Source organism: Hippopotamus amphibius, chromosome 13 (genome assembly GCF_030028045.1).
Source record: "Hippopotamus amphibius kiboko isolate mHipAmp2 chromosome 13, mHipAmp2.hap2, whole genome shotgun sequence".
NCBI lineage: Eukaryota > Metazoa > Chordata > Mammalia > Artiodactyla > Hippopotamidae > Hippopotamus > Hippopotamus amphibius.
In genome coordinates this window covers 3442394-3469919 of record NC_080198.1, presented here as the reverse complement: position 1 = coordinate 3469919, position 27526 = coordinate 3442394, and the positions used below count along the sequence as shown (strand labels likewise).

At 39.9% G+C, this 27526-nt stretch overlaps 1 protein-coding gene across 1 annotated transcript; it reads right to left on the bottom strand.

Moving 5' to 3' along the window:
• On the bottom strand, nt 1-26397 carry CCDC174 (coiled-coil domain containing 174). Its single transcript, XM_057705974.1, has 11 exons — nt 26335-26397; nt 24041-24145; nt 23241-23341; nt 10552-10610; nt 8447-8624; nt 5548-5643; nt 4424-4566; nt 3879-3973; nt 3203-3335; nt 1340-1492; nt 1-312 (listed from the first exon to the last, which is right to left on the bottom strand). The coding sequence occupies exons 1-11, from the start codon at nt 26374-26376 to the stop codon at nt 14-16; spliced, it is 1404 nt and encodes a 467-aa protein (XP_057561957.1). The 5' UTR covers nt 26377-26397; the 3' UTR covers nt 1-13.
• Nucleotides 26398-27526: the final 1129 nt, after the last annotated feature.

Here is a 27526-nt window from a genome sequence, read left to right as displayed (position 1 = left end):
AGTGTTTTTAAGTTCATGTTACTTGTTTATAATATGATATCATATCATCCAGAGTTTCAAAAGTGACCGTCTGGGCTTGTGGTGGGCCGCTGTGAGCAGGAGTAGATGATGTATGTGAAGAGCCAGGGTCATGGCTCTGGCCAAAGTGTTGCCCTGGGTCACTCTGTGCAGGTGCAGGTCTGTTCCATGCCTGGCTACTCAGAGAAGCAGCTCTCTTTTGGGCCACAAAGTAATTCGATGGTGGGGCAAACTCAGGGTCTCTCTCAGCCCGGAGATCTGATTGCCTCTTCGACCAGTACCCAAAGGAAAAGTCTAGTAAAAATAAGAAAGAGGATTATTAGAATTGATTATTGAATCATTTGAATGTTTACTGATATTACTTTTTAATGATTGTATATATTTCTTAAAAGCCACCTTAAATTCCCTGGAAAACAAGGACAGTAATAACAAAACTATAAAACAAGGTATATGCAATGCCTACAAAAGTATAAGGAACCAGGCTAAGAAAAAGGAGTGAGAACTTCCATGTGGAGAAAAGTTCAAGGAAGGTTCTGTGGTGAAAGGAGGCTGGCAGGCTCTGGAGGCAACGCCAAAAGAGCACTAAAATTACACGTGAGAGACAAATATAGAAAAATCAAGCACTTAAGTCATTTGGTTGAAATGTTATAGGTATTTCACAGCAAAACACAAGTTTTGTCCTTTATTGAGTTTTAGAAGACACAAAAGGCACCTGTCCAGATCTATCTTGGTATTTCACCTCTATTTCTAACAGTGGCACTAAACAAAGGCACTCACTCATCTGCATGTCTTTTATTTTAGTTGTGGATCTCATCAGACCCAACAATTCAAGCTAATGTACCACCGAAATGATCTTTTTCAAAAAGGGATAAACCAGAATCTTCTCCCAAAGAAAGGCTGCTTTAGGCACCATGGTGTATTTACAGAAAAAAAGTTACAGACAATTTTGCATAACCCAGTGGAACCATATGTGAATCCAAGTTAATATACTGGTGTGCAGACTGTTTCCAACTGAACATAAAAGAGACTGCTAAAAACACATAAGATTTTAAAAAACGGTTCCTGAGAAACAGCATCCCACAGCTATAAAACCACATGAGGGGCAGCAGGAATTTCAGAAACCTTCCCCTAGGTGCTTTTTAAAAAAAACCTCATCCTTTAGGCATGATGCCTTGCAAACCCTGGTCTTTTATAATCACACTTTCTAGTGCTCCTGGGTATTGAGAAGAAACAAGTTCAAGGATCTGGAGAATTCCTTAAGCTTCCAAGGACCGCTAAGACACCAGAATCACACTCTCTTCAGGAAAAGAGACCCCGTTACCTTTTCCTCTGTCCCACTCCCGGACGTGCGGCACCCCAGGCCTAGTATCCTTTCTCTCCTGAACGATGACTTCTACTTTGCTACTTTGGACAGCTGTATGAGGAACTGGCGAGACTTCTGGTTCTGGTGGCAAAGGCCCAATAACATCTCCATCTATTTTTGGCAAGGGAATAAGACTTCATTATAATAAAGCTTAAAACTACTTTAAAAAAATTAAATAGAACATGCTCATCTTGAGAGTACAGGCAATAACCAGTATTTACTGAACACCTATCATGTGCCAGGCAGTGGGCTAATAAGTACTTTGTATACAATAGTTTCACTTAACTCTGTAATAACCCTCATAAAGTCAGGATTGGTATTCCCATTTTATCTCCATTTTATAGATAAGGAAAATTAACATCAGAAATGCTACACAGGTAGACAGTGACAAGAGCCAGATTCAAGCCAGGGTTGGATGGATTTCAAAGTCTGTTTGCCACTATGCTACGCCATGTCCCCTGACAAACGATCGAAGGATCAGAAACCCCCCAATTACTCAACTAAAGTAAGTGTCTCAGACAAAGCAAGGGGACCCAGAGAGACGAAGAGCTGGAGCCTGGTGACAGGCTGCAGGCTGTTCAATTTTGGTCACATTTTAAAAGAAAACAGATTTAAAAAAAACACTGGTGGTACTTTACATCTTGTGGAAATGACAGATATTCAGAAGAAGAGCAAAAAACAGAGAAACAATACACAGAGTTTAACATGTCACAGGGAGACAGCATTTATACAAAACTAAACACACTATTTTCCAATTCCTAAACATTCTGATCTCCTTTCAAAGCTAAAATGAAGTGTGTTCAGAATTAGAAAATGGCCCATGGCTCAGCACAGGCTTCTGTGAGAGCTGGAGAAGCCTCTATGCGTGCCTTACACCCACACCTCCTTCTTCCTTTTGGGACTAGAGTGACCCCCAGATTCAGCTGGGTATGTGACACTTTGCCAGAGTTAGGTGGTCCTGCAGCTGGGGGTGGCCCACATTGGGATGTAAATGTGTAGGTTGTGTGTGATCCTGACTCACATTTCTAGACAGGAAGCGGGTTCCCTGCCCCTTCTTCCCCAAGGCTAAATCATGAACAGGTGCTGGGAAGCTAGTGCCTGCAGGTAAGAGCAAGCCTCTAGGGAATGGCAGAAGCAGTAAGACAGGAGGAAGCCAGAGAATAGGTGACCATCCGGGGCAGAGATACTACCTGCCCTGGACACCCACCATCTCTGAGGTGTTAAACTAGAGAAGCAGACATCCACCTGGTTTGAGCCAGTCTATGCAGTCTCTCTGTCAGGGCAGTGTAGCCTAGACTAGCATACCTCACACAGTAAGTCTGACTGCAGTACTTAACAGTGTTCCTAAGCGTCTTACCAGTCCCTTGGTAAACTGTCTATACCCATATTTGTAAATTATTTTATTATCTGACTTTCTGAATGCATGTCTTCTTTAAAATACATTAATTTATAATAACCAACAAAAACTGCAGGCATAGCAGGGGAAAACAGGCCTAAAACATGGACACGCACAACCAAATTTTATATTATATACCTTTTAAATATTTTACTTAAGTATTTTACCCTTAATCTGTTATTATCTTCTATGAAGCTACACAATGTACTGTTAATACCCTCGTGTACAGCCTAAAACTTTCTTTAGAGTGTAATTCCAGGCCACTTTGATTATAAAAACTGTTCCTGGCAGTACCTCCAAGGTACACTGCTTGCTTAGAGAATAAAATTAGATGGCTGATTTCCACACTGCCAGTCCTATCACTGAGACATCAGTGGAACTAAAATTTTTCCTTTTGAGGTTTAGAAACACAAGCCTCGATATACCTCTATTTTCTTCCTCTGCTCCATCTTCTTTTGATTTTTTCATCTTTTTCTGTCGAAGTTTGGCAAGTCTTGCTTCTAACATAGCCTTTCTCTTTTCCTTTATGTTTTCTCGTTTTGTTCTCTGATCTGTTGTCTGAACAGAAAAGAAAGTTAGAAAATTATTAGCCCTATTCATAATATTTCTGTTGAAAAGGATGAAATAATTAATTTTATTCTAAACATAGACTAATTGATTTTCATGCCACCTCTAAGAAGCCATCCTTGAGATCTTCAACATGAAGAGCAGTTAAGTCTTCTCACAGAAGCCCTCTGATTTTTTCTGAAGTTTAGTAAGAGTTCAAAGAGCATCCTGGAAGGCTTAACATTCAAGAAAACCAACCAATTCTGTTCTATCCTTAATCCCCCTCTAATAACTTTCTATTTTCTCAGCCAGGCTGCTCCAATAGTGCCATATTTGAAACCAAATTTGAAACATCAAAGTTATACAGGTGACTTCTGAACAACTATAATCTTGAAGTCTGAAACACCAAAATGGCAATTACCTTTATGAAACCTATAATTGCATGTATGAATAGCAATGTAAATTTCTAATTAATTTACCAGATATTTTTACAGTATGGTCCAACAAGAAACCCAAATGCTCAAATCCTTACCATCAACTAAGTTTAATTTGTACCTGTTCACGCAGCATTTCTAAAGTCTTCATCTGCTTGTTTCTCAACTCTTTATCTCGGGCAAAGGCAAAGTACCCAACACCGAGTTGCCTGGCCTCTGAAATAAGTCAAAATTATCCAAAAGATTAGATTTCCCTTATCAGTGAATTAGATTCAGACCAAATTCCTGCCAAAGCAAAAAGGAACACAGTGATGTCTCCCACTTTTTTTTTTAAACAAGCAGCTAAAACACTAGTAAGAAGTTGTCTTCATTTTGTTTGCCAGGTGATAAATGTAACAAATATTCACTAATTTTTTAGTCAAAGGTTGTCTCCACTTCTCCTGGGGAGCAAACTAGGATTAACAGACCCTCTGTTAGGAAGACACTCCCAATATGAGTATTTTTTTAGGCTATGAAATGAACAAAATAAAAGATTCTCCTTTCAATTCCAAAAGCAGAATCTTTTATTTATACTAAGAGCTGCTGCTTTATGAATACTTCCTTTTATGCTTGCCATTTGTTCAAGATTTTTAAAAAATGATTTAAAAAGCTGCTGGATGACTATACCATTTTCACGAATGTCTTCATAATGTACAGGCCCCATTGGCCTTCTCAGGGCCTCCCTCTCTTCTTCCTCCCATTGCTGGCGCTGGAGTTCTTTTCTCATATCTTCAGATAATAAGGTTTTTTCATTTGCAGGACTAACAAAACTAGAAGAACAGAGCAAAAGCATCTTAGATAACAGCTGTGACACAGCAATGCTTCAGTTCAGGTAGTGTGATCATGGGCGAGCAACTCCAGTTGTGAAGAAGACAGTTTCTTACAGAGGGTTCTGACCCATAATAGCACTGGGAAACTGCAAAAACTATTCTCACCTTTCTTTAATCAAAGCAGGCAACTTGTTACATTAGCATAATGAAATCTTGCCTCAGCACTCAGACTTTCCCACCGTGGTCTTGGGCTGAATAGAGGGGGCAGGCCAAGCAGGGAGGAAGAACTAAGGGGCCACCTGTGGACAGTCTCCTGTGTAGGGCCTTGTGTCCCATCAGGTGGCTCAGGGCTTCTGCACTTCCTTCCCTGTGCCAAGCCCATGTCTAACTGAACCTGGAGGATGCAGACAAGGTGAAGCTTCTCCCAACACTCTCCACACAACGGCTGCCCTTGGCTGAGGAGAATTTTATTCCCTGGGATATTTTAGCAAGTCACCTCTTAGGTGTGTCTTAGGCACCACAGAAAAAATTCTAGCCATAAGCCCTTATTTCAAAATGCAAAAGTATATAAAGAAGAAGTTAAGCCAATTACCTCCCTTGCCCCCACTTGCTGTGGGATAACCAAGTGTATATTCTTAAACACTTTCTCCGCAGTGGTTTGTTTGTTAGTTTGGCCTGGGCTCATTCTCTATTTGTTACTCTGTAAGCAGACATCCTTCCAGGTAAGCAGGCTCTAACTCCTCCCTTTTAGCAGCTACACAATGTGGATGATCAACCATGCGGGCTGTTCCCTGTGTGTGGACTCTGTGTGTATGTGTATGCTAACCGCAAAAAAGTGCTTCCATAAACATTCTCATACATTAAAAACATACTCTTACATCAGAGCATCAAAGGTAATTAACTACAAACAGCCTCGCCCATAAAGCAATCCTGGTGTCCGCATGTCAGACCTGGGCAAAGCCTTGCACATCATGCACTTACAGTCTCCCCTGAAGATTCTTATCCATTTCCAGCAGATCTGGCAAATCCTTTCTCATACATCGCCGGGATCGCCCTAAAGAATCCACATAATCCACCCTGAAATAAAAGTGAGAAGACGTGAAAAACTGTACACAACATATGGTTCCCTAAGTTAGGGAGCTGGTGCACAGTAAAAAGTTAATATAGGCCCATCACCAAGACAAACTGTCAACCTGAGAGACCACTACCATTGGTAAGAACATGCTTTTCAAAGTTAAGAGCTGACACACAGTAAGTTCGTTAAGCCCTTTATTAAATCTTAGTTTTAGCAAGTGTAGAAAATGATGGATCATGTACATCTCTGATCTCAAAGATAAGTGCTCCACCTAGACCGTTGCTGCAGCATCTCAGAACTTACTTTAATCTGGTTTAAACAATTCCAAATATTTTATCAGCATCATAATAACTTTGCTCAGCACCAGATTCTCAACTTGCTCACTTCCTCACAATCGTCCCAAATTTGACTTTTTGTTCTTTCCTTTATTTCTTCTAATTCGTACAGTTCTTCCCAATGAATCAGAAATTTCTTAATGTAAGTATTTTGGGAGACTCTTTTTAACTAGGAGGAGGCCAAGCAACACACATTCTGTACCACAAAAGCACCTCAACAGCAGGCCAGTCTGTTATCTTTCACCCTTGTTCCTCTTTTCTAATTTGGCCCAAAGTACCTTTGTCCAGGTACTAAGCAGGAGGGCCAGGCAGCCAGCATGGTCAGTGAAATACTCTGACTCCCACAACAGGAAATAAGGGCAGGTTTTCATGGATAAATTTCATTTATATTATGATGCAAAAGATTTTTAATTTTTTAAATCACAGGCAGGGACTCCCACACAGCCTTCGGAAGGAGGCTGAATGCACAGAAGGGCCAGCACTGCTGCTGGACCAACTCAAGGTCAGATTCCCGTACATGTGGCTTGGCTTTTGTTAGTGTTTTCTTTCCTCTCACACATGCCGATTCCAACTGTCAGCCCATGATTTAAAACCTCAATGTTTGGGAATCCACAGCTATAGTACTAAAGCTGAAGACCACATGAAACAAAACCTCCAATGGCAGAAAGCAGTTTCTTTCTCCCTTTTCTTTTACTTTTTTTCTTCAATGAATGGAGAACGAAAACCATCTAGCCAGATGGTCTGAGTAATTATTTACAGTATTTTTGTGGAAAGATTTTCCACCACCTGGAACTTAACTCCAAAAGGGTTTTACAAGCAGTTACAATTCTGGAACCTAATTTAAAAACAAAAAAAGTGTCAGAAATGCTTGCAGTGCATCTTCCTTCACCATATGGTGGCATGTGACACCTTTAATTGCCCTCCAAACTCTTCAAATCAGTAACAAATTGGTTGTAATCATACAGGCATTAATAAGAGGGGAAAAAAAAAAAGACATTAAACCTTTCAAAGGAGATGAGATTTCTGCTGTGAAAAGCAATCATAGGCTATTCTGTCTCTGGAGAAGGGCTCCAAAACATACAGATCCCATCAAAAAGAAGTGGCAGAACGCAGCCAACAACGGCCCCATGTGATCAGTAAGCACTGTGCAGGCTCTCAGGGAATCAACTACCCCAGGTACGAGGGGGACACAGGAGGGCTCAGAGTCGTGCCCCCTCCACAGCACTCTAGGGCACACGCCCATGAAACACTCCTAACAAGAGCAGGCAGGGTATAAAAAGTACCAGAAGTCTGCCTCAATCTTTTTCTGGTAATGAGGCCAGTTAAGTGTCAATATAAATAAAAGGTAAGACTCAAAGGAGCAGGAAGTATATTTAAGTGCTACCAGAGTTCACATGAGGGAGGAACCACTTAGCGCAGAAATGATGAAGAGAAGCATGACGGAAGGGATGGCATCCCACACACTCCTCTTCTGGTTGCTATAGCAAGCATGCGGCCACTTGTCCCATCCCAAATATAAGTGTTTTAGAAGGCAGGTAAGAAGACCCCTCCACAGCATGAAGAGGCAAGTTCTCTGCGTTCTCGCACAGTGGAGACTGCTCTCTTCACTCATAACGACTCCTGCCCACAAGGGCAACAGCTGACAAAACGCCAACAAGTGCTGCCAACAATCCTAAGTAGTTCCTAACAGACACCCCCACGAGGAGGACTTTTGAGCCTTGAAGCAGAAGAGCGGGGAGCTCCGCACCAGCAAGAGGGGAGCAGGCAGGGTTACTCCCAGGACACAGCATCAGTGCCTCTTCATGCAATTTCAAGTACTCTTGAACAAGTTTCTAAAACCACATCTTAGGTACAAAAAATCATAATGGAATTTTCATTCTGGTCTCTTTGTAAAGAAAAGACTGGTTTCGTTTCCCCATCATTCACGGACTAGGCATCACCGTCCCTGTTCTACACGAGGAAACTGAAGCTTAGAGAGGGTAGCTTCACCACATCAGCAGTGAATGGTGGAGCCAGTGCTGTCCAGATCCCGGTCCATGATTCCTGCCACACTGCCACAAAATGTCACAGCCGGAGTAAGGCTCACTGCATCAGCTCTGCCAGCCTCTTTTCACTGGAAACAGAGATCACACTATGCGATGACTCTCCATGATGCCTGAATAAGGACATGGGAAGGAACACCCTTCTGCCTTAGCAACTCTTTCACATCAATGAAACAGGCATATCAATGCCTCCACACCAGGCACAGTGCCTGGCACATGGCAGGACGTCAGTCTATTTGTAATTATTTCTTTATTGAAGCTACTGCTTCTACATCTACAAATCCAATCCTACTTAAAGTGGAGTCTCTAAAGAAAGAAAACCAACTAAGAATAGAGAGAAATGGTTTGATAACAACCAAATATGACTCTCAAAAAGTAAACACAAGTACGACAATGTTAACATGACCAAGTGGCATAATATCACCAACCAGTCTTCCCCAGGGTCCTGGGGAGGAGGGATCTCTTTTTCAGAAAGGGTTTCTTCTTCATCTTCTCTTCCTCCTGCCTTTCTGCAATCTCTATTGGCACCAATCACTTCCATTTCTTTGTGTTTGTCAATGATCTTCTGTGTGAAATCCACAAGGTACATATCCTCCACTTCTTCATCTAGGACATAAAAAACCAATTTTTAGATTCCTGACATCAGAGAAGACCACGCATGGAACTGACATGAAGCAGTCACATTCATCATTGGGCAGCTACATTACCTGACAGTTCACTAGCTGATGTCTCTAACCTGCCCCTTAAATGCTCACAAAGACACAGAGCCGCCTCAAGACCTGATATACCACATTAAAAAAAAAAAAATCTTTAAAAGCCTAAAGTTTTCTGCTGCCTCATCAATAGCAAAAGACTTTAATATAACAAAGCTGTTTGATTTCAAGAGACTCATATAGCCAATTACATAATGCAGAAGCAGAACTGCATTTCTCAATAAGCCTTTGTGGCTATCAGTAATACCCCTCTCTAATCATGTGGGCCATATCCCATAACCCTAATTATACTGCTGCAGTATGGCAAGTTTTTGAAGGGTCATGACACAGGTAAAAGAAGTCATCTGAATTCTTTTCAATCCAATGAGCACCACTTTCAGGTAAGGCATGGTGCCAGGATCTGCAGGGCATGCAGAGGTGCATAAAGTGCCATCTGCCTGCAGGTCTTATGATCTACTTGAGCTAAAACATACACCGAAAGTTAAACAGCAATCCATGATTTTAATTTAACACAGGCTAGCAGATGTATTCAACGTTTACATGAAGTTTCACTCTGCTGGATTTACGCTCTAAAGAACAGATAGTAGGTTCCCTACTACCAGGGGCTGGTGTTACCCTCACTGTACAGTGGAGAGTAACTGAGGCTCCAAAACTTAACTTGCACAAACATGCTGGTGCAATATGCTTATCAGGAGGTGGGCCTGCCAGTATGAACAGAACCAAATCTGCATGTCCACACGCTCCTTTGGAATTGATTTCTATATCAACAATATAAATAAAGTTTGAATCAAACAAAAAAAAGACTTTTTTAAAGCCACAAAAACACATAACTCAAACAGGAAAGACATATACCTTTCCCAGAGCTGAGTTACATGACCATGTAACAGTGAGGCCTCTTGGCTGACTGACACCCTGCTGCCCCTTCAGGAGGAAGGCATAGCCTCTCCCAGGGCTCTTAGCCTTGCGAGCACCTGATCTGTCCGTGCTGGGCTCCCCACCAGACAGGGAACATGCCTCTGCTGTCTGGGCAGCCCATGATCAGGGTCTGCTCTCCTGCTGCCCTGCTACCCCTTTCCCTGTCCCTCATACCCAGCCCCGCTAGTCAGCCCTGCCACCTGTAGCCCTCTCCTCCCTCTGATCTACTCTCCCCATTCTTCCCCTGCAGAATCCCTTTCTCCAGTTCGCCAAAGCCTTTAAGACCCCCATTAGAGCCATCTTCTCCCTAAAGACTTCCACACATGCTTTTTAAAGGCAATAAGATATGCACTGCCTTCTAAAATCTCTTCTACTGTTGTTGAACTGTAGGTTGGGTTTCCTTTTTCTGGGTCAGGTATGAGGAAAGGGGGATCTTTTATTATTATTTTAAAAGCAATTATAATCACATCACAGAAAAAAATTAAAAATAGAGAAAAACAGGGGGAAAGAAACCATAACTCCAGCATCCTGATATAACCATAATTCCTCCCAGTTTTTTCTTTCTTAACACAGCAATAACTGTTTGTAATTGTGGCCTATTGAGACCTGGTTCCTAAACTCGTTTTGTTCTGTGCTATTTTCCTCCATTGATGATACCTCCCTTGAGGGCAGAGGCAGAGAATCTGGCTTATACTGTACTGGCTTGTCCCTTCACAGCATCTAACACGTGGCCCAGCACCCAAGAGGCAACTGAAAAATTATTGCTGATTTTCTTGTCTCTGTGCTGGGACAAAAAGTAATTGATTTTATTTTTTTAATTTCTCCCTATTCATACAATTATTTTAACAAACAAAATACCACAGAACCATATGAATTACAGAAAATAAACTTATAATCATATTTACCTATAAAGTCTCCTTTAGTCATTTTTTCATATAATTTGGCTTTTTCTTCTAATTTCTCCCTGGGAAAAAAAAAGACAAGTATTAGAAATGGTCTTATCACTACCACTCCTGGTAAGGCTGCCCCACTCCCAGCCTTGCTGCTGCAACCTGCGCAAGGGGCCCAGCCTGATCTGCTCTGCCAACTAAATGTAAGCTCCTGGCCCATGTTTCTCTCATTCATGACTGTACTCCAGGGCCTAAAACAATACCTGGTACATAGCAGATGCTCAGTCAGTATTTGCTGAGTGAACACATGAACGAATTAAGATTCCAATTTAATTTAAATGCCAAATGCAACTTAAATTAAATACCAAAAAGAGAGATGTCTGAACAAAAACATTTTCTATTTGCAACCTTCCCAGTGGATCACCAAATTCCAAACAAACTCTGCATTACTGCTTTTACACAAGGGTCCCTGGTCTCCCTTGGCTTATCAGGCCTCTCTAAGGGAGGCAGAGACTAACTTCTTAAGTCTGTTAAAAATATGATGTCTTTTATATGGAACATGAATAATTTATTCATGACAAATAGCTAATAAAAAACAAATATCAACCCTGGCACTTCAATACAACAGCTTCTCTGCTCATGTTAATTCTAGCGACATTTATTCTTTAGTGGGCAAGACAGCTGACAATTCTTTTATTCTAGAAATACTTATGATGGTAAAGAGCCCCAAAGAAGTCATCTGAGCTTTTGCTTGTGAAGGATCACACTTAAGCATAATGGAAAATTTCATTTCTAAATGGTGTCCCGAGGGAATTCTCTGGTGGTCCAGTGGCTAGGGCTCTGTGCTTCCACTACAGGGGTCATGGGTTTGATCCTTGGTCGGGGAACCAAAATCCTACACTCTGTACGGTAAAGCCAAAATAATAATAATAATAACAACAATGATGGTGTCCCAAGGCAATGAAGTCCTTTGGTCACGTGGCCGTGTACTCTGGAACAAGTGCATTAACCTCTCATATACCTCAATTCCCACATCACAACAGACGAGTAAGGGTTGTAATGAGGATTAATTAGATAACACACGTAAAGCATGCCATCAGTTATGGCCTCTTCATATATATATGTCAGAAAGATTCCTCTTTCATTTTACATTCATTCACAAGTACTGACTGCATGCCTCCTCCGTGCCAAGCACTATATTTTAGGCACACAAGACAAAGTCCCAGCTCTCATGGGGGTCACACTCTAGAGAGGGAGAAAGACAATAAATAAATCAATGAAAAAGAGGACTTCAGACAGTGAGAAGAAGGAAAGGAAAAAGCATGTTTCCCCAATACAGGCCCTCTGTCATGCAATGAGGGAGTGCGCCGTGGACCAGCTTAGTCATATCAACTTCTGAGAGGTTAAGCTGCTTTATTTCAGATGGAGCTTAATGTAACAAGCAGCCTTGTTACAGAAACTTATTGTTTTAGTAAAAATAAAACTTCAAAAGATTTATAAAATAAAACATACTGCCTGGACAGAGTAACTAGGCAAGACACTAAGATAGGGGTAGTCAGGGAAAACCTTCTGAAGGGGACGTTTCACCTAAGGCTTACAGAGCAAGAAGTTAACCATGGGAGGATTGTGGAGAAAAAGCAAGTCAGGCAGAGGAAAGATGAAGAGGGAATGAACCTGACACGTTCAAGGAGAGACCAGCATGGTAGAGTGCGCTGAGCAAAGGACAGAGTAGCACAAAATAAAGACAATAGACAGGCAGGGACAAGACTGCAAGGGAAAGGATAAGAAATTTGGATGTAGTATAACAGGAAAAATGACAGTTTTAAGATGGCAGGAAGAGTGTTCAGATGAATAATGGAGATCAAGGAAGATATCAAAGAAATGGCCACTGGATTTAGTAGATGAGGATGTCATTGGTGACTTTAAAGAACACTTCTTCAGTCAAGTAGTGAAGAAGGAACTCAGAGGGCAAGGGAATGGAACACCTACCTGGAACCCACCATGTACCAGACACTATGTATCTCCTTTAATCCCTTAAAGGGCTTCATGAGTTAAGTATTAACCACCTCACCTCAGAGATAAGGAAAGAGTCTCAATGGAAAAGTAACTTGCCTGAGGCCTTACATCCTCATGGAACTGTCTCTGCCTGTTTTAAGCTCTTGAGAGATGCAGAAGGCCTGCAGACAGATCATGGGCAGACTTGATTCCTCACGTGCACAGTGAACATATTATGTAAAAAGTTACTGGATAGAGGACAGAATCAAGATGGTGGAGTAGGAGGCCATGCGCTCACGCCCTATTGCAAGAGCACCAGAATTGCAACTAACTACTGAACAATCATTGACAGAAAGACACCGGTACTCACCAAAAAAACACCCCACATCCAGAGACAAAGGAAAAGCAGCAATGAAATGGTAGGAGGGGCGCAATCGCATTAAAATCAAATCCCATAAATGCTGGGTGGGTGACTCACAAGCTGGAGAACAGTTATACTGCAGAAGTCCACCCACTACAGTGAGGGTTCTGAGCCCTACAGTGAGGGTTCTGAGCCCCACGTTAGGCTTCCCAACCTGGGGCTCCAGCAACGGGAGGAGGTATCCCCAGAGAATCAGACTTTGAAAGCCAGCGGAATTGGATGGCAGGACCTCCACAGGACTGGGAGAAACAGAGACTCCACTCTTGGAGGGCACACAAAAAAGTGTGCTCACCAGGACCCAGGGAGAAGGAGCAGTGACCCCATAGGAAACTGAACCAGACCTACCTGCTGGTGTTGGAGGGTTGCCTGCAGAGGTGGGGAGCAGCTGTGGCTCACCGAGGAAACAGGGGCACTGGCGGCAGGGGTTCTGGGGAGTGCTCACTAGCGTGAGCCCTCCCAGATTCCGCCAATAGCCCTACCAAAGAGCCTATAAGCTCCAGTGCTGGGTAGCCTCAAGCCAAACAACCAGCAAGGTGAGAACACAGCCCCACCCATTGGCAGACAAGCAGATTAAAGTTTCAATGAGCTCCGCCCACCCAGCCCAATCCACCATCAGTCCCTCCCATCAGGAAGCACCCAGGAGCCTCCTAGATAGCTTCCTCCACAAGAGGGCAGACAGCAGAATCAAGTAGTATCAGCAGTATTTCATCGTGTGGAACTGAAAACCACAGCCACAGAAAGACAGAAAATGAAAAGGCAAAAGTCTTTGTACCAGATGAAGAGACAAGATAAAACACCAGAAAAACAACTAAATGAAGAGGAGATAGGCACTCTTCCGGAAAAAGAATTCAGAATAATGATGGTGAAGATGATCCAGGACTTTGAAAAAAAGATTGGATGCAAAGATCAAAAAGCTGCAAGAAAAGTTTACCAAATTATTTACTAAAAGAATTAAAGAGCAAACAAACAGAGATATGCAACACAATAACGGAAATGAAAAATACACTAGAAGGAACTAATAGCAGATTAACTGAGACAGAGGGTGAATAAGTGACCTAGAAGACAAAATGATGATAATCACTGCTGCAGAAAAGAATAAGGAAAAAAGAATGAAAAGAACTGAAGACAGCCTAAGAGACCTCTGGGACAATGTTAAATGCACCAACATTCACATTATACGGGTCCCAGAAGGAGAAGAGAGAGAGAAAGGACCCGAGAAAATACTGGAAGAGATTATAGTTGAAAACTTCCCTAACATGGGGAAGGAAGAGCTACCCAAGTCCAGGGAACACAGAGAGTCCCAGGCAGGATATGTTACCCAAGGAGAAATACACCAAGACATATAGTAGTCAAATAGTCAAACTGACAAAAATTAAAGACAGAGAAAAGTTATTAAAAGCAACAAGGGAAAAACAACAAATAACACACAAGGGAACTCCCATAAGGTTAACAGCTGATTTCTCAGCAGAAACCCTGCAAGCCAGAAGGGAGTGGCAAGATATATTTCAAGTGATGAAAAGGAAGAAGCTACAACCAAGAATACTCTACCCAGCAAGGATCTCATTCAGATTCGACGGAGAAATCAAAACCTTTATACACAAGCAACAGCTAAGAGAATTCAGCACCACCAAACCAGCCCTACAACAAATGCTAAAGGAACTTCTCTAAGTGGGAAACATAAGAGAAGGAAAGGGATCTACAAAAACAAAAACAAAACAATTAAGAAAATGGTAATAGGAACATACATATCGATAATTACCTTGAATGTAAATGGACTAAATGCACCAACCAAAAGACACAGGTTGGCTGAATGGATACAAAAACAAGACCCATATATATGCTGTCTCCACGAGACCCACTTCAGACCTAGGGACACATACAGACTGAAAGTGAGGAGATGGAAAAAGATATTCCATGTAAATGGAAATCAAAAGAAAGCTGGAGTAGCGATACTCACATCAGATAAAATACACTTTAAAATAAAAAATGTTACTAGAGATAAGAACGGACACTACATAAAGATCGAGGGATCAATCCAAGAAGAAGAGATAACAATTATAAATATATGTGCACTCAATATAGGAGCACCTCAATACACAAGGCAAATGCTAACAACTATGAGAGAGGAAATTGACAGTAACACAATCATAGTGGGGGACTTTAACACCCCACTCACACCAACGGACAGATCATCCACACAGAAAATTAATAAGGAAACACAAGCTTTAAATGACACAATAAATCAGCTTGATTTAATAGATATCTATAGGACATTACATCCACAAACAGCAGATTACACATTCTTCTCAAGTGCACATGGAACATTCTCCAGGAGAGATCACATTTTGGGTCATAAATCAAGCCTTGGTAAATTCAAGAAAATTGAGATCGTATCAAGCATCTTTTCTGACCACAACGCTATGAGATTAGAAATCAATTACAGGAAAAAAACTGTACAAAACACAAACACATGGAAGCTAAATAATACGCTACTAAATAACCAAGAGATCACTGAAGAAATCAAAGAGGAAATCAAAAAATACCTAGAGACAAATGACAATGAAAACACAACGATCCAAAACCTATGGGATGCAGCAAAGGCAGTTCTAAGAGGGAAGTTTATACCAATACAATCCTACCTCAAGAAACAAGAAAAATTCCAAATAAACAATCTAACCTTATACCTAAAGAAACTAGAGAAAGAAGAACAAACAAAACCCAAAGTTAGTAGACGGAGAGAAATCATAAAGATCAGGGCAGAAATAAATGAAATAGAAACAAAGAAAACAACAGCAAAAATCAATAAAACTAAAAGCTGGTTCTTTGAGAAGATAAATAAAATTGATAAACCTCTTGCAAGACTCATCAAGAAAAAAGAGGGAGAGGACTCAAATCAATAAAATTAGAAATGAAACAGGAGAAGTTACAATGGACACCACAGAAATATAAAGCACCATAAGAGACTACTACAAACAGCTATATGCCAATCAAATGGACAATCTGGATGAAATGGACAGATTCTTAGAAAGGTATAACCTTCCAAGGCTGAATCAGGAAGACATAGAAAATATGAACAGACCAATCACAAGTAATGAAATTGAAAGTGTGATTAAAAATCTCCCAACAAACAAAAGTCCAGGACCAGATGGATTCACAGGTGAATTTTATCAAACATTTAGAGAAGAGCTAACACCCATCCTTCTCAAGCTCTTTCAAAATATTGCAGAGGAAGGAACACTCCCAAACTCATTCTACAAGGCCACCATCACCCTGATACCAAAACCAAACAAAGATATTACAAAAAAAGAAAACTACAGACCAATATCACTGAGGAATTTAGATGCAAAAATCCTCAAGAAAATACTAGCCAACAGAAGCCAACAACACATTAAAAGGATCATAGGGCTTCCTAGGTGGCGCAGTGGTTTAGAATCCGCCTGCCAATGCAGGGGAAACGGGTTCGATCCCCTCTCCAGGAGGATCCCACATGCCGTGGAGCAACTAGGCCCGTGCGCCACAACTATTGAGCCTGTGCTTTAGAGCCTGTGAGCCACAACTGTTGAGCCCATGTGCTGCAACTATTGAAGCCCACGTGCCTAGATAGAGCCCGTGCTCCACAACAAGAGAGGTCATGGCAGTGAGGAGCCCACGCACCACAACAAAGAGTAGCCCCCACTCACCACAACTAAAGAAAGCCTGTGCACAGCAAAAAAAAAAAAAAAAGACCCAACACAGCCAATAAAATAAATAAATAAATTTATAAAAATAAATAAATAAATAAATAAAAGGATCATACACCATGATCAAGTGGGGTTTATCCCTGGAATGCAAGGATTCTTCAATATATGCAAATCAATCAATGTGATACACCATATTAACAAATTGAAGGATAAAAACCACATGATCATCTCAAAAGATGCAGAAAAAGCTTCTGACAAAATTCAACATCCATTTATGATAAAAAATCTCCAGAAAGTGGGCACAGAGGGAACCTACTTCAACATAATAAAGGCCATATATGACAAACCCACAGCGAACATCATTCTCAATGGTGAAAAACTGCAAGCATTCCCTCTAAGATCAGGAACAAGACAAGGATGTCCACTCTCACCACTACTATTCAACATAGTTTTGGAAGTCCTTGCCACAGCAATCAGAGAAGAAAAAGAAATAATAGGAATCCACATTGGAAAAGAAGTAAAACTGTCATTGTTTGCAGATGACATGATACTATACATAAAAAATCCTAAAGATGCCACCAGAAAACTACTTGAGCTAATCAATGAATTTGCTAAAGTTGCAGGATACAAAATTAACACACAGAAATCTTTTGCATTTCTATACACTAACAATGAAAGATCAGAAAGAGAAATTAAGGAAACAATCCCATTCACCATTGCAACAAAAAGAATAAAATACCTAGGAGTAAACCTAACCAAGGAGGTAAAAGACCTGTACTCAGAAAACTATAAGACACTCATGAAAGAAATCAAAGATGACACAAACAGATGGAGGGACATACCATGTTCTTGGATTGGAAGAATCAACATTGTGAAAATGACTATACTACCCAAAGCAATTTAAAGATTCAATGCAATCCCGATCAAATTACCAAAGGCATTTTTTCACAGAACTAGAACAAGAAATTTTACGATTTGTATGGAAACGCAAAAGACCCTGAATAGCCAAAGCAATCTTGAGAAGGAAAGACGGAGTTGGCTTTCTGACTTCAGGCTATATTACAAGGCTACAGTGAGCAAGACAGTATGGTACTGGCACAGAAACAGAAATATAGATCAATGGAACAGGATAGAAAGCCTAGAGATTAACTATGGTCAACTAATCTATGACAAAGGAGGCAAGGATATAAAATGGAGAAAAGGCAGCCTCTTCAATAAGTGGTGCTGGGAAAATTGGTCAGCTACATGTAAAAGAATGAAATTAGAACACTCTTTAACACCATACACAAAAATAAACTCAAAAATGGATTAAAGACCTAAATGTAAGGTCAGACACTATAAAACTCCTAGAGGAAAACATAGGAAGAACACTCTTTGACGTAAATAACAGCAAGATCTTTTCTGATCCACCCCCTAGAGTAATGGAAATAAAAACAAAAAAAAATAAGTGAGACCTAATGAAACTTCAAAGCTTCTGCACAGCAAAGGAAACTATAAGCAAGATGAATAGACAACCCTCAGAATGGGAGAAAATATTTGCAAACCAATCAATAGACAAAGGATTAATCTCCAAAATATATAAACAGTTCATCCAGCTTAATATCAAAAAAACAAACAACCCAATCAAAAAATGGGCAGAAGACCTAAATAGGCATTTCTCCAAAGAAGACATACAGATGGCCAATAGGCACATGAAAAGCTGCTCAACATCACTAATTATTAGAGAAATGCAAATCAAAACGACAATGAGGTATCACCTCACACCGGTAGGAATGGGCATCATCAGAAAATCTACTAACAGTAAATGCTGGAGAGGGTGTGAAGAAAAGGGAACCCTTTTGCACTGTTGCTGGGAATGTAAATTGATATAGCCATTATGGAGAACAGTATGGAGGTTCCTTGAAAAACTAAAAACAGAACTATCATATGACCCAGCAATCCCACTGCTGGGCATATACCCAGAGAACACCATAATTCCAAAAGACACATGCACTGCAATGTTCATGGCAGCACTATTTACAATAGCCAGGACATGGAACAACCTAAATGTCCATCAACAGATGAATGGATAAAGAAGATGTGGTACATATATACAATGGAATATTACTCAGCTGTAAAAAGCAATGAAACTGGGACATTTGTAGAGACATGGATGGACCTAGAGACTGTCATACAGAGTGAAGTGAGTCAGAAAGAGAAAAACAAATATCGTATATTAACACATATATGTGGACTATAGAAAAATGGTACAGATTAACCGGTTTGCAAGGCAGAAATAGAGACACAGATGTGGAGAACAAACATATGGACACCAAGTGGGGAAAGCGGGGAGGGTTGGGGGAGAATGAATTGGGAGATTGGGATACCAACTTGTACACTCTAAATATATGTAGTTTATTGTATGTTAACTGTATCTCAATAAAAGTTCTTAAAAAAAAAAAAGTTACTGGATAGAAAAATCACAGCAAAGCACCTAGGAAAACTTTGTTATACAGAGGAAACTAAGAAAGATTAAGCCCATAGCCAACATCATACTCCCTGGTGAAAAGCTGGAGGCTTTTCCTCTAAGGTCAGAAGCAAGACAAGGATGCCTACTCTTGACATTTTTATTCATTGTAGTATTGGAAGTCCTAGCCAGGATAATTAGGCAAGAAAAAATAAAAAATAAAAGGAATCCAAATCAAAAAGGCAAAAAGAAAACTGTCACTATTTGCAGATGACATAACATTATATATAGAAAATCCCAACAACTCCACCAAAAAGCTATTAGAACCAATAAACAAACTCAGTAAAGCTGCAGGATACAAAATCAATACATAAAAATCTGTTGTGTTTCTATACACTAAAAATGACCTATCAGAAAGAGAAAATAAGAAAACAATCCCATTTACAATTGCATCAAAAAGAATAAAAGGGACTTTCCTGGCGGTCCAGTGGATAAGACACTGTGCTTCCACTGCAAGGGGTGTGGGTTCGATTTCTAGCTAGGGAACTGAGATACTGCATGCCATGGGGCACAGCCAAAAACAAAGAATAAAATACTTCGGAATAAATTTAACAAAGGAGATGAAAGTCATATACACTGAAAACTATAAAGCACTGATGAAAGAAACTGAAGATGATACAAATAAGTGGAAAGATATTCTCTGCTCAAGGATTAGAAGAACTAATAATGTTAAAATGGCCATACTACCCAAAGCAATCTACAGAATCAAAACAATCCCTGTTAAAACTCCAATGGCATTTTTCACAGGAATAGAATGAACCCTTAAATTTGTATGAAACCACAAAAGAGCCCAAAAGAGACAAAGCAATTCTGGGAAAGAACAAAGCTGGAGGCATTATGCGCCCTGATTTCAAACTATATTACAAAGCCATAGTAATCAAAACAGCATGGTACTGGAATAAAAACAGACACATAGATCAATGGAACAGAAAGAGAGCCCAGGAATAAACCTACACACATATGGTCAATTAATTTATAACAAAGAAGCCAAGAATATGCAATGGGAAAAGGACAGTCTCTTCAATAAATGGTGTTGGGAAAACTGGACAGCCACACGCAAAAGAATGAAACTAGACCACTCTCTTACACTAAAACTAACTCAAGATGGAATAAAAACTTGAACGTAAGACCTGAAACCATAAAACCCTTAAAAGAAAACACAGGCGACAATTTCTCTGACATCGACTGTGGCAATGATTTTCTGGATTTGACATCAAAAGCAAAGGAAACAAAAGCAAAAATAAACAAGAGGGACTACATTAAACTAAAAAGCTTCTGCAGAGCAAAAGAAACCATCAACAAAATGAAATGGCAACCTATTAGATGGGAGAAAATATTTGCAAATCATATATCTGACAAAGGCTTAATATCCAAAATAAATAAAGAACTTACAACTCCACAGCAAAACAAACAATCCAATTTTTAAAATGGGCCTGAATAGATATTTTTTCAAATACATACAGATGGCCATCAGGTACATAAAAAGGTGCTCAGCATCACTAATCATGAGGGAAATGCAAATCAAAACCACAATGAGATATCACCTCATACTTGTTAGAATGGCTGCTATCAAAAAGACAAGAAAGAACAAGTGTTCATTGGTGAGGATGTGGAGAAAAGAAAACCTTCATGCACTGCTGGTAGGAATGTAAACTGGTGCAGCCACTATGGAAAAAAGTAGAGGTTCCTCAAAAAATGAAAAATAGAACTACCATATAGGGACTTCCCTGGAAGTTCAGTGGTTAAGACTCTGTGCTTCCACTGCAGGGGGCACGGGTTCCATCTCTGGTTGGGTAACTAAGATCCCGCATGCCACACAATGTGACAAAAAAAAACACACAAAAAAACTACCATATGATCTAGCAATTCCACTTCTGGGTATTTATCTGAAGAAAATGAAAACACTAATTCAAAAGATACATGCACCCCCCCCCCCACCACGTTCATTACAGCATTATTTACAATAGGCAAGATAAAGATACTACAATCTAAGTGTCCACTGATGGATGAATGGATAAAGAAAATGTGATATACATACATAATGGAATACTATTCAGCCATAAAAAAAAGAATGAAATCTTGTGATTTTCTGTGATATGGATGGACCCTGAGGGCATTATATTAAGTAAATAAAGTCAGACACAGAAAGACAGATACCCTATGATCTCATTTACATGTGAAATCTAAAAAAAAAACAAAAAAAACAAAAAGACCCAAACAAAAAAAAAGTTCATAGATACAGAGAACAGAATGGTGGTTGCCAGAGGTGGTGGGAGGTGGGGAGAAAATGGGTGAAATAGGTGAAGGGGGGGTCAAAACATACAAACTTCCAGTTACAAAATAAGCCATGAGGATGTAATGTACAGCATAATGACTACAGTTAATAATACTGTGTTGCATATTTGAAGTTTGTTAAAGGAATAGATCTCAAGACAAAAAAACCTGTAACGATGTGTGGTGATAGATGTTAACTAGATTTACTGTGGTGATCATTTCACAAAATATACAAATAGTGAGTTATTATGTTCTACACCTGAAACTAATATAGTTATATTTCAATTATATTTTAATAAAATACATATATAAAGCATAAAAGTTATAGCATTTTTCAACAGAATTAAAATTCTAAGAATAATGTCTAATAGTGAGAAAAATGTCTCAAAAATGAATATACCTGTAAGCAAAGTCTCATGCCTATTGTGTAAGAAAAACAATCCCCCGATGGGCTAATATTCTGCCCTTTATTCTCAGACCAGAAAAGCTGGGTAGCCTTAGCAACCACTATTTTCAACTGCTAAGTATTTATTATGGAATGGATCCAAAAGCACATGTGGCAGTCAAGACAGACATTAAATCTTGGGATTCTGAGTCCAAGGTGATACTGCAAATAAGGGAAGAGCTCTTCTTTATAGAAGAATGCCAGCTAATAAACAGAATGAAAAAATAAAAAACGTGGAACAATAGAAAAATCCTAACTTTGAAATTATCAGTGTAATAACTGACTCATCAGTGATGACAAAAGCATCACATGAAAATATATTGGCAAACAGGATATTCACAGTCTCAGTTTCCCTCCTTAGATTATTAATTAATTACAAATGTGGAAGAGCATCTTTACAGTGCAAAAAATCTAGCAGACCTAAATTAACTGAGTGATCAAACTTACCATCACCAATAATGACTTAAACTGACATCATGAACCTACTGATGTGATTCAATGGGAGGACATATTATCACCTACATATTTTATACTATTCTTTCCAACAACAGTTAGACTCTAATCAGATTGTGGGACACTGTAGAAACAACTGGCCTGGACTCCTCAAAAAACATCAATGGCATAACAAACAACAAAAAGGCAAGGGAACTTTTAGATTAAACGAGACTAAAGAGATATGATAACTAAATGCAATGTGTACTTTGAATCTTAGAATAAATGTTTTAAAAAACAATAAAGGACATAACTGTACTAGGATAACTAGTGAAATGTGAATATGGACCATATGCTACACTATTTCATCAGCATCAAATTTCTTGGATATGACAGCAGTATTGCTGTTATTCAGGATAATGTCCTTATTCTTAAAAGATACACGCTGAAATATTTAGAAGTAAAGTATCCTGATACTTAACAAAGTTTCTCTACACACAGGAGAGTGGGAGGGGAAGGAAGAAAGTAAATTTCAAAAGATGTTAATTGGTGAACTTAGGTGAAAATTATTAGAATGTTCACTGTACTCTTCTTTCAAAGATTCTGTTGAAGTTTTTCACATTAAAAAGTTGGGTGGAAAATTCAGCTTCTAAATGCTAACAGTATACCAACGAGTAGCCCCAAACCACACCACCATGGGGACATTCCAGTGCCTAACAGGGACTCAAAGTGGGACCGTTTCATCTTTTAAACTGAGGCTATGTCTTATCTTCTTGTAAGACTATAAATACATCTGCAAATCACACTATTTTCAGAGTAACAGAGTACAGTACTTAGCTAGAAGGACAATAAAAACTAAAATTCTAAATCAAAAAGAGTAAAAGTTAAAACTTTCACTTCTCTGCCTGGGTAGCCACAAAGGCAGCTACATTTATCAGAGCCTAACTTTACCTCGCTTTGTCCAAAGTCTTCTGTTCCTCAATCTTCTGTTCAGCATCTTTCTCAGCTCGATTAGAAACTCCTGCATTCTGTTTGCTCCAGATACTTGGTTTCTGGACAATATTTAAAAAGACAAGACAGAATCACCAAATGACTGCAAAAAACCTCTACTTGCATATCAGAAGGGAAAAAAAGATAATTAGATCTCATGAATCAATGAAAATAACTAGACCTCTGACAGCCAACCTATCTCCTGCAAAAAGACTATACACAGCAAAGCTGGAGCTGAAAAAAAAAAGCTCTAATTACATAAAAAAATTTCTTTATGCAACTGTAGTTACTTCTCTTTTATCTCCTGAATGATCACAACCTAATTCAAGACTCTAATGAAAATACATATAACGGAGATTTAGTAATACAAATAACAGACACCATTACCTATAAAATTGGAAAAACATTCACAACTCTTAAAGACCGTGATACTTTCTGCTATATTTCTATATTATCTAATTGTTTATCTCTGTTTGGATTTATAACACCTGTAAAACTAGATAATCTTCCATGAGAATGTAAACAACCACATATTAACAGCATGTACTATTCCAAACAAAGTGCTAAAGAATTAGGGAATTCTAATATGCTTTTAAATCTTACTAATTTCAATTTTAATATTTAAAACATTTCACGTAGATGTTCAAATACAAGACAGGGATTTATATGTAGTGGACACCATGGACACTTTCAAAAAACCTAAGTATGGTATAATTTCCCTATGTTTGGGATCAATGGAGATAATTAGATCTTATTTTTACCTTAGTAGTAGGTTTTGGTTTCCCCAAAACTCCAGCATCTTTTAGAAGTTTTTCTTGCTTGAATTCTTCTTGCTTTCGGAAGAGTTCAGCCTTAAGGTCTACCAACTAGAATATAATCAATGAGTAAACAAAAGCAATTAATTCTAATGAGTGACTGGATTTCTAAGTTTTTATAATACTCAAAACAAGATTAACAAGCTCCTATAAATGGACATAAATGGATATAAAATTAAATGTTTAAATGTAGAATCTAGTACAAAATAAAATCAAGTCATACTTCATTCCAGCTCTATTGTAACTGTATTTACCTTTCAACACTTCAAGGCTTTCCTCTGGGCTAGGGGAGAGTGATCAAGCAAAGTAAACGATGTCTGCATCTTTTAGATTCAGATTCAACTAACATTATTAAGCACCATCTCTCTGACTGGCACTGTGCTTGACTTTTTCATGTAGTAATTTCACTTAGACATCACAACAATTTATTATTTCTAAAGGAAAACGCTTTTGTTCAGCAACAATCTGAGCACCAGTATGTGCCTGGCACTTAACACAGAAGAGCAGGATACAAACATAAATTAGACATATTCCTGCCTCAAAGAGGCTACAATCTAATAAGAAATGTAACTTACAATACCAGTCAGATGTAATAAATGACTTTAAGAGTGGAATTAAGTAGCATAAAAGTTCAGATAAAGGAGTATTTCCTTCTGACCAGAGTGATCAGAGATGGCTTTGAAATGAGCCTTAAAGGATAGTCAAGATTTCAACAGCTGGAAATAAAATGGACTGAGTGAATTTTATTTCAGCATGTTTTGGAAACTGCAGGTATAGCTGAACAACAGTGTTCAAGAACAGGAAAGGACAGGCCAAAGGCAACAGGGGAGTTGGATCAGTCACCACTATCTACTCTGCAAAAAAGGATATAATGACAGTTTCCTTTTTAAGGATCCAAGTACAGCTGCTTATACACATGGGCATTTGTAAATCGGATACATATAATGCCCAGCATCACAGACTGACTTTTAAGGGAAATCAAAATGACTGAGCTCAATGATTTCTACTTTGGAAGAAAGCAATTTAAAAATAGGCTTGGCAGGAATTTTAATACCAAGGGCAGGTTCATGCTAGGACCTAATACTCTAAAGTTAAAAAAAATAAAAATTTAAAACTTAAGCCTTTTCTTCTAATCCTTCTTAACCACATCAATTTCCTAGCCAGACATTTTCCTACCATACTTTTGAATTTTAAAAGGAAGATACTCAGAAAAGTGTCAGTTCCCAGATGGCATTTACATTATGCTTATTGCTAATTTTAACCTGTCAGGAAAGGATAACTTTAATTTCATAGCTTTTTGGTTCCTAATCCTCATATAATAACTAGTACCAATTTTCAGTATTAGACGGGGGAAAGGGGCTCAAATATTGGGATACTTCCGTGTTTTCCTTTGTATCCCTTGCATCCTAACATTCTGCAGTAAATCTAAGACTAAACCAGAGATTAGGCAATTTGCTCTGATATAATGGAAAAGACAACAGCTCTGAAGTCAACCAGATGGAGTGAGCCCAGTTCTACCACTAAGAACTCTGAATGTAAGCTGGAGAAAGCCAATTCATTATCTGAGCCTCAATGGCATCACTTATAAAATGGGGATGTTACCAGCATCTACCTCCTAAAACAGTCAACGAGGTAGTGCATACAAATTGCTAGCACAAACAAGTACTCAGAACAGGCTTTCTTCCTAGGAGGAACTAACTCAACAAAGCTGCTAACGTCCTGTGAGACCTCACAGCTCCCAGGCAGCGCATCCCATGGGTGTATTAACAACGGTTTAGTTCCTGGTGGGGGTCGCTGGGCATCTCGGACCCTGGGAAACAAGTCACACTCTCTAATGTTCTGGGCGGACCATGCCGGTCCCTACACTGAAAGGAAACATGTCTGCACAGCTAGCAGAGACAGGGTTCCCCCTCCGACGATAACGGAGACACGGCTGGCAAGGAGGCCTGGCCTGTTGTCGCGGAGGGAGGCTGGGACATTCTTAACCCGGAAAAGACGCCAGAGTCAGGTCCGGGACTGAAGGACAAGCGTGGCCCCGCAGCACGGCGGAGGGCAGACGCCAGGTTCAGAGTTCCGTAAGTAAGAAACGGGCCCTGGCATTTTTCGGGAGAAAAGCCAGGTCCAGAGTCCCGTCTGAGGGGAAGCCAAGTCTGGGTCCCCGAGTGAAGAATGGTTGAGATTCCTATCCGGCGGAGGCGGGGAGACGCGGAGCCCGTAGCACCATCTATATCCGTACTCACCGAGGACGCGGTGACGTCCAAAGGCTTTTTTCTCCGGTCCATAGTCTCGCTACAGCGTCCCGGCCCAAAAAAACGCCTCACCACTCCCCGCAGGACTCTTATACCAGCTTCTGGCACAACCGGAAGTGTCCTCATTTGAGCGACGCGGTTTACGGCGCTGGCGCCATCTTGAGAAGGTCAGGGTGTGGTGCGTACTGCGTCCTTCAACATTTTGAGAAGGTCGGAGTGTGCCCAAGAGAGAACCTAACTGCTAAGGCCATCTTGAAGAGGGAGGAAGGTAGCAGGGCTAGTTTTGGCGCCATCTTGAGAAGGGCACGTCACACGGCTTGCAGAGCAATGCGCGCCATCTTGAGTGGGGCGGGTTGGGTGTGGCGATGGCGCCATCTTGGGAAGGGCGGAGCGAACTGAAGTGAACGTCTTGCCCGTGGAAAGACAGATGGGTTAGTAGGACTGGAAAGATTTAAATACCATTTGAAGACCTGCTGTATGCCAGGCACTGCTTGGTGCTTCTCACAGGTTAATTTATTTAAATTTTCACGAGTCATATGAAATAAGGATTATTATATTAATTTTAGTAGAAATAACAACAATAATAATAACTAGCATTGATATAGTGCTCATTATGTGTCACCTTACATAGTTCAGCTGGTAAGAACGTGAACAACAGAAGCCAGCGTCCACAATTGGAATCAGAGCTTCAGCACTTGGCTGTGTGACCTTGGGAAAGTTACTTACTTTCTCCGTGCTTCAATTTCCAAATGGGAATAAAATAGCATTTACTTCATGGGGTTAAGTGAGGATTAGATGAAATAAATAATCTAGTCGATAAAAGTATTGATTGTGGTAGACAGATTAATGACACCACCACCAGCGGCCCCCCACCCATAGACAAGATGTCCATCTTCTAATCCCTAGAACCTGTGATTCTGTTACCTTGCATGGCCAAAGGGAATTTGCTGATGTGATTAAAGATTTTGAGATAAGGAGATTATCCAAGTACTGTAGGTCCAATGTAATCACAAGGGTGTTTATAAAAGGGAGGCAGAAAGGTCAGAATCAATGCGAGAGATCAGAATTGGCTACACTGTGGGCTTTGAAGAGGGAGGATGGGACCACTGCTGAGAAATGCAGGCAGCCTCTAGAAGCTGGAAGAGATAAGGAAATGAACCCTTCTCTAGAGCCTCCAATGCAG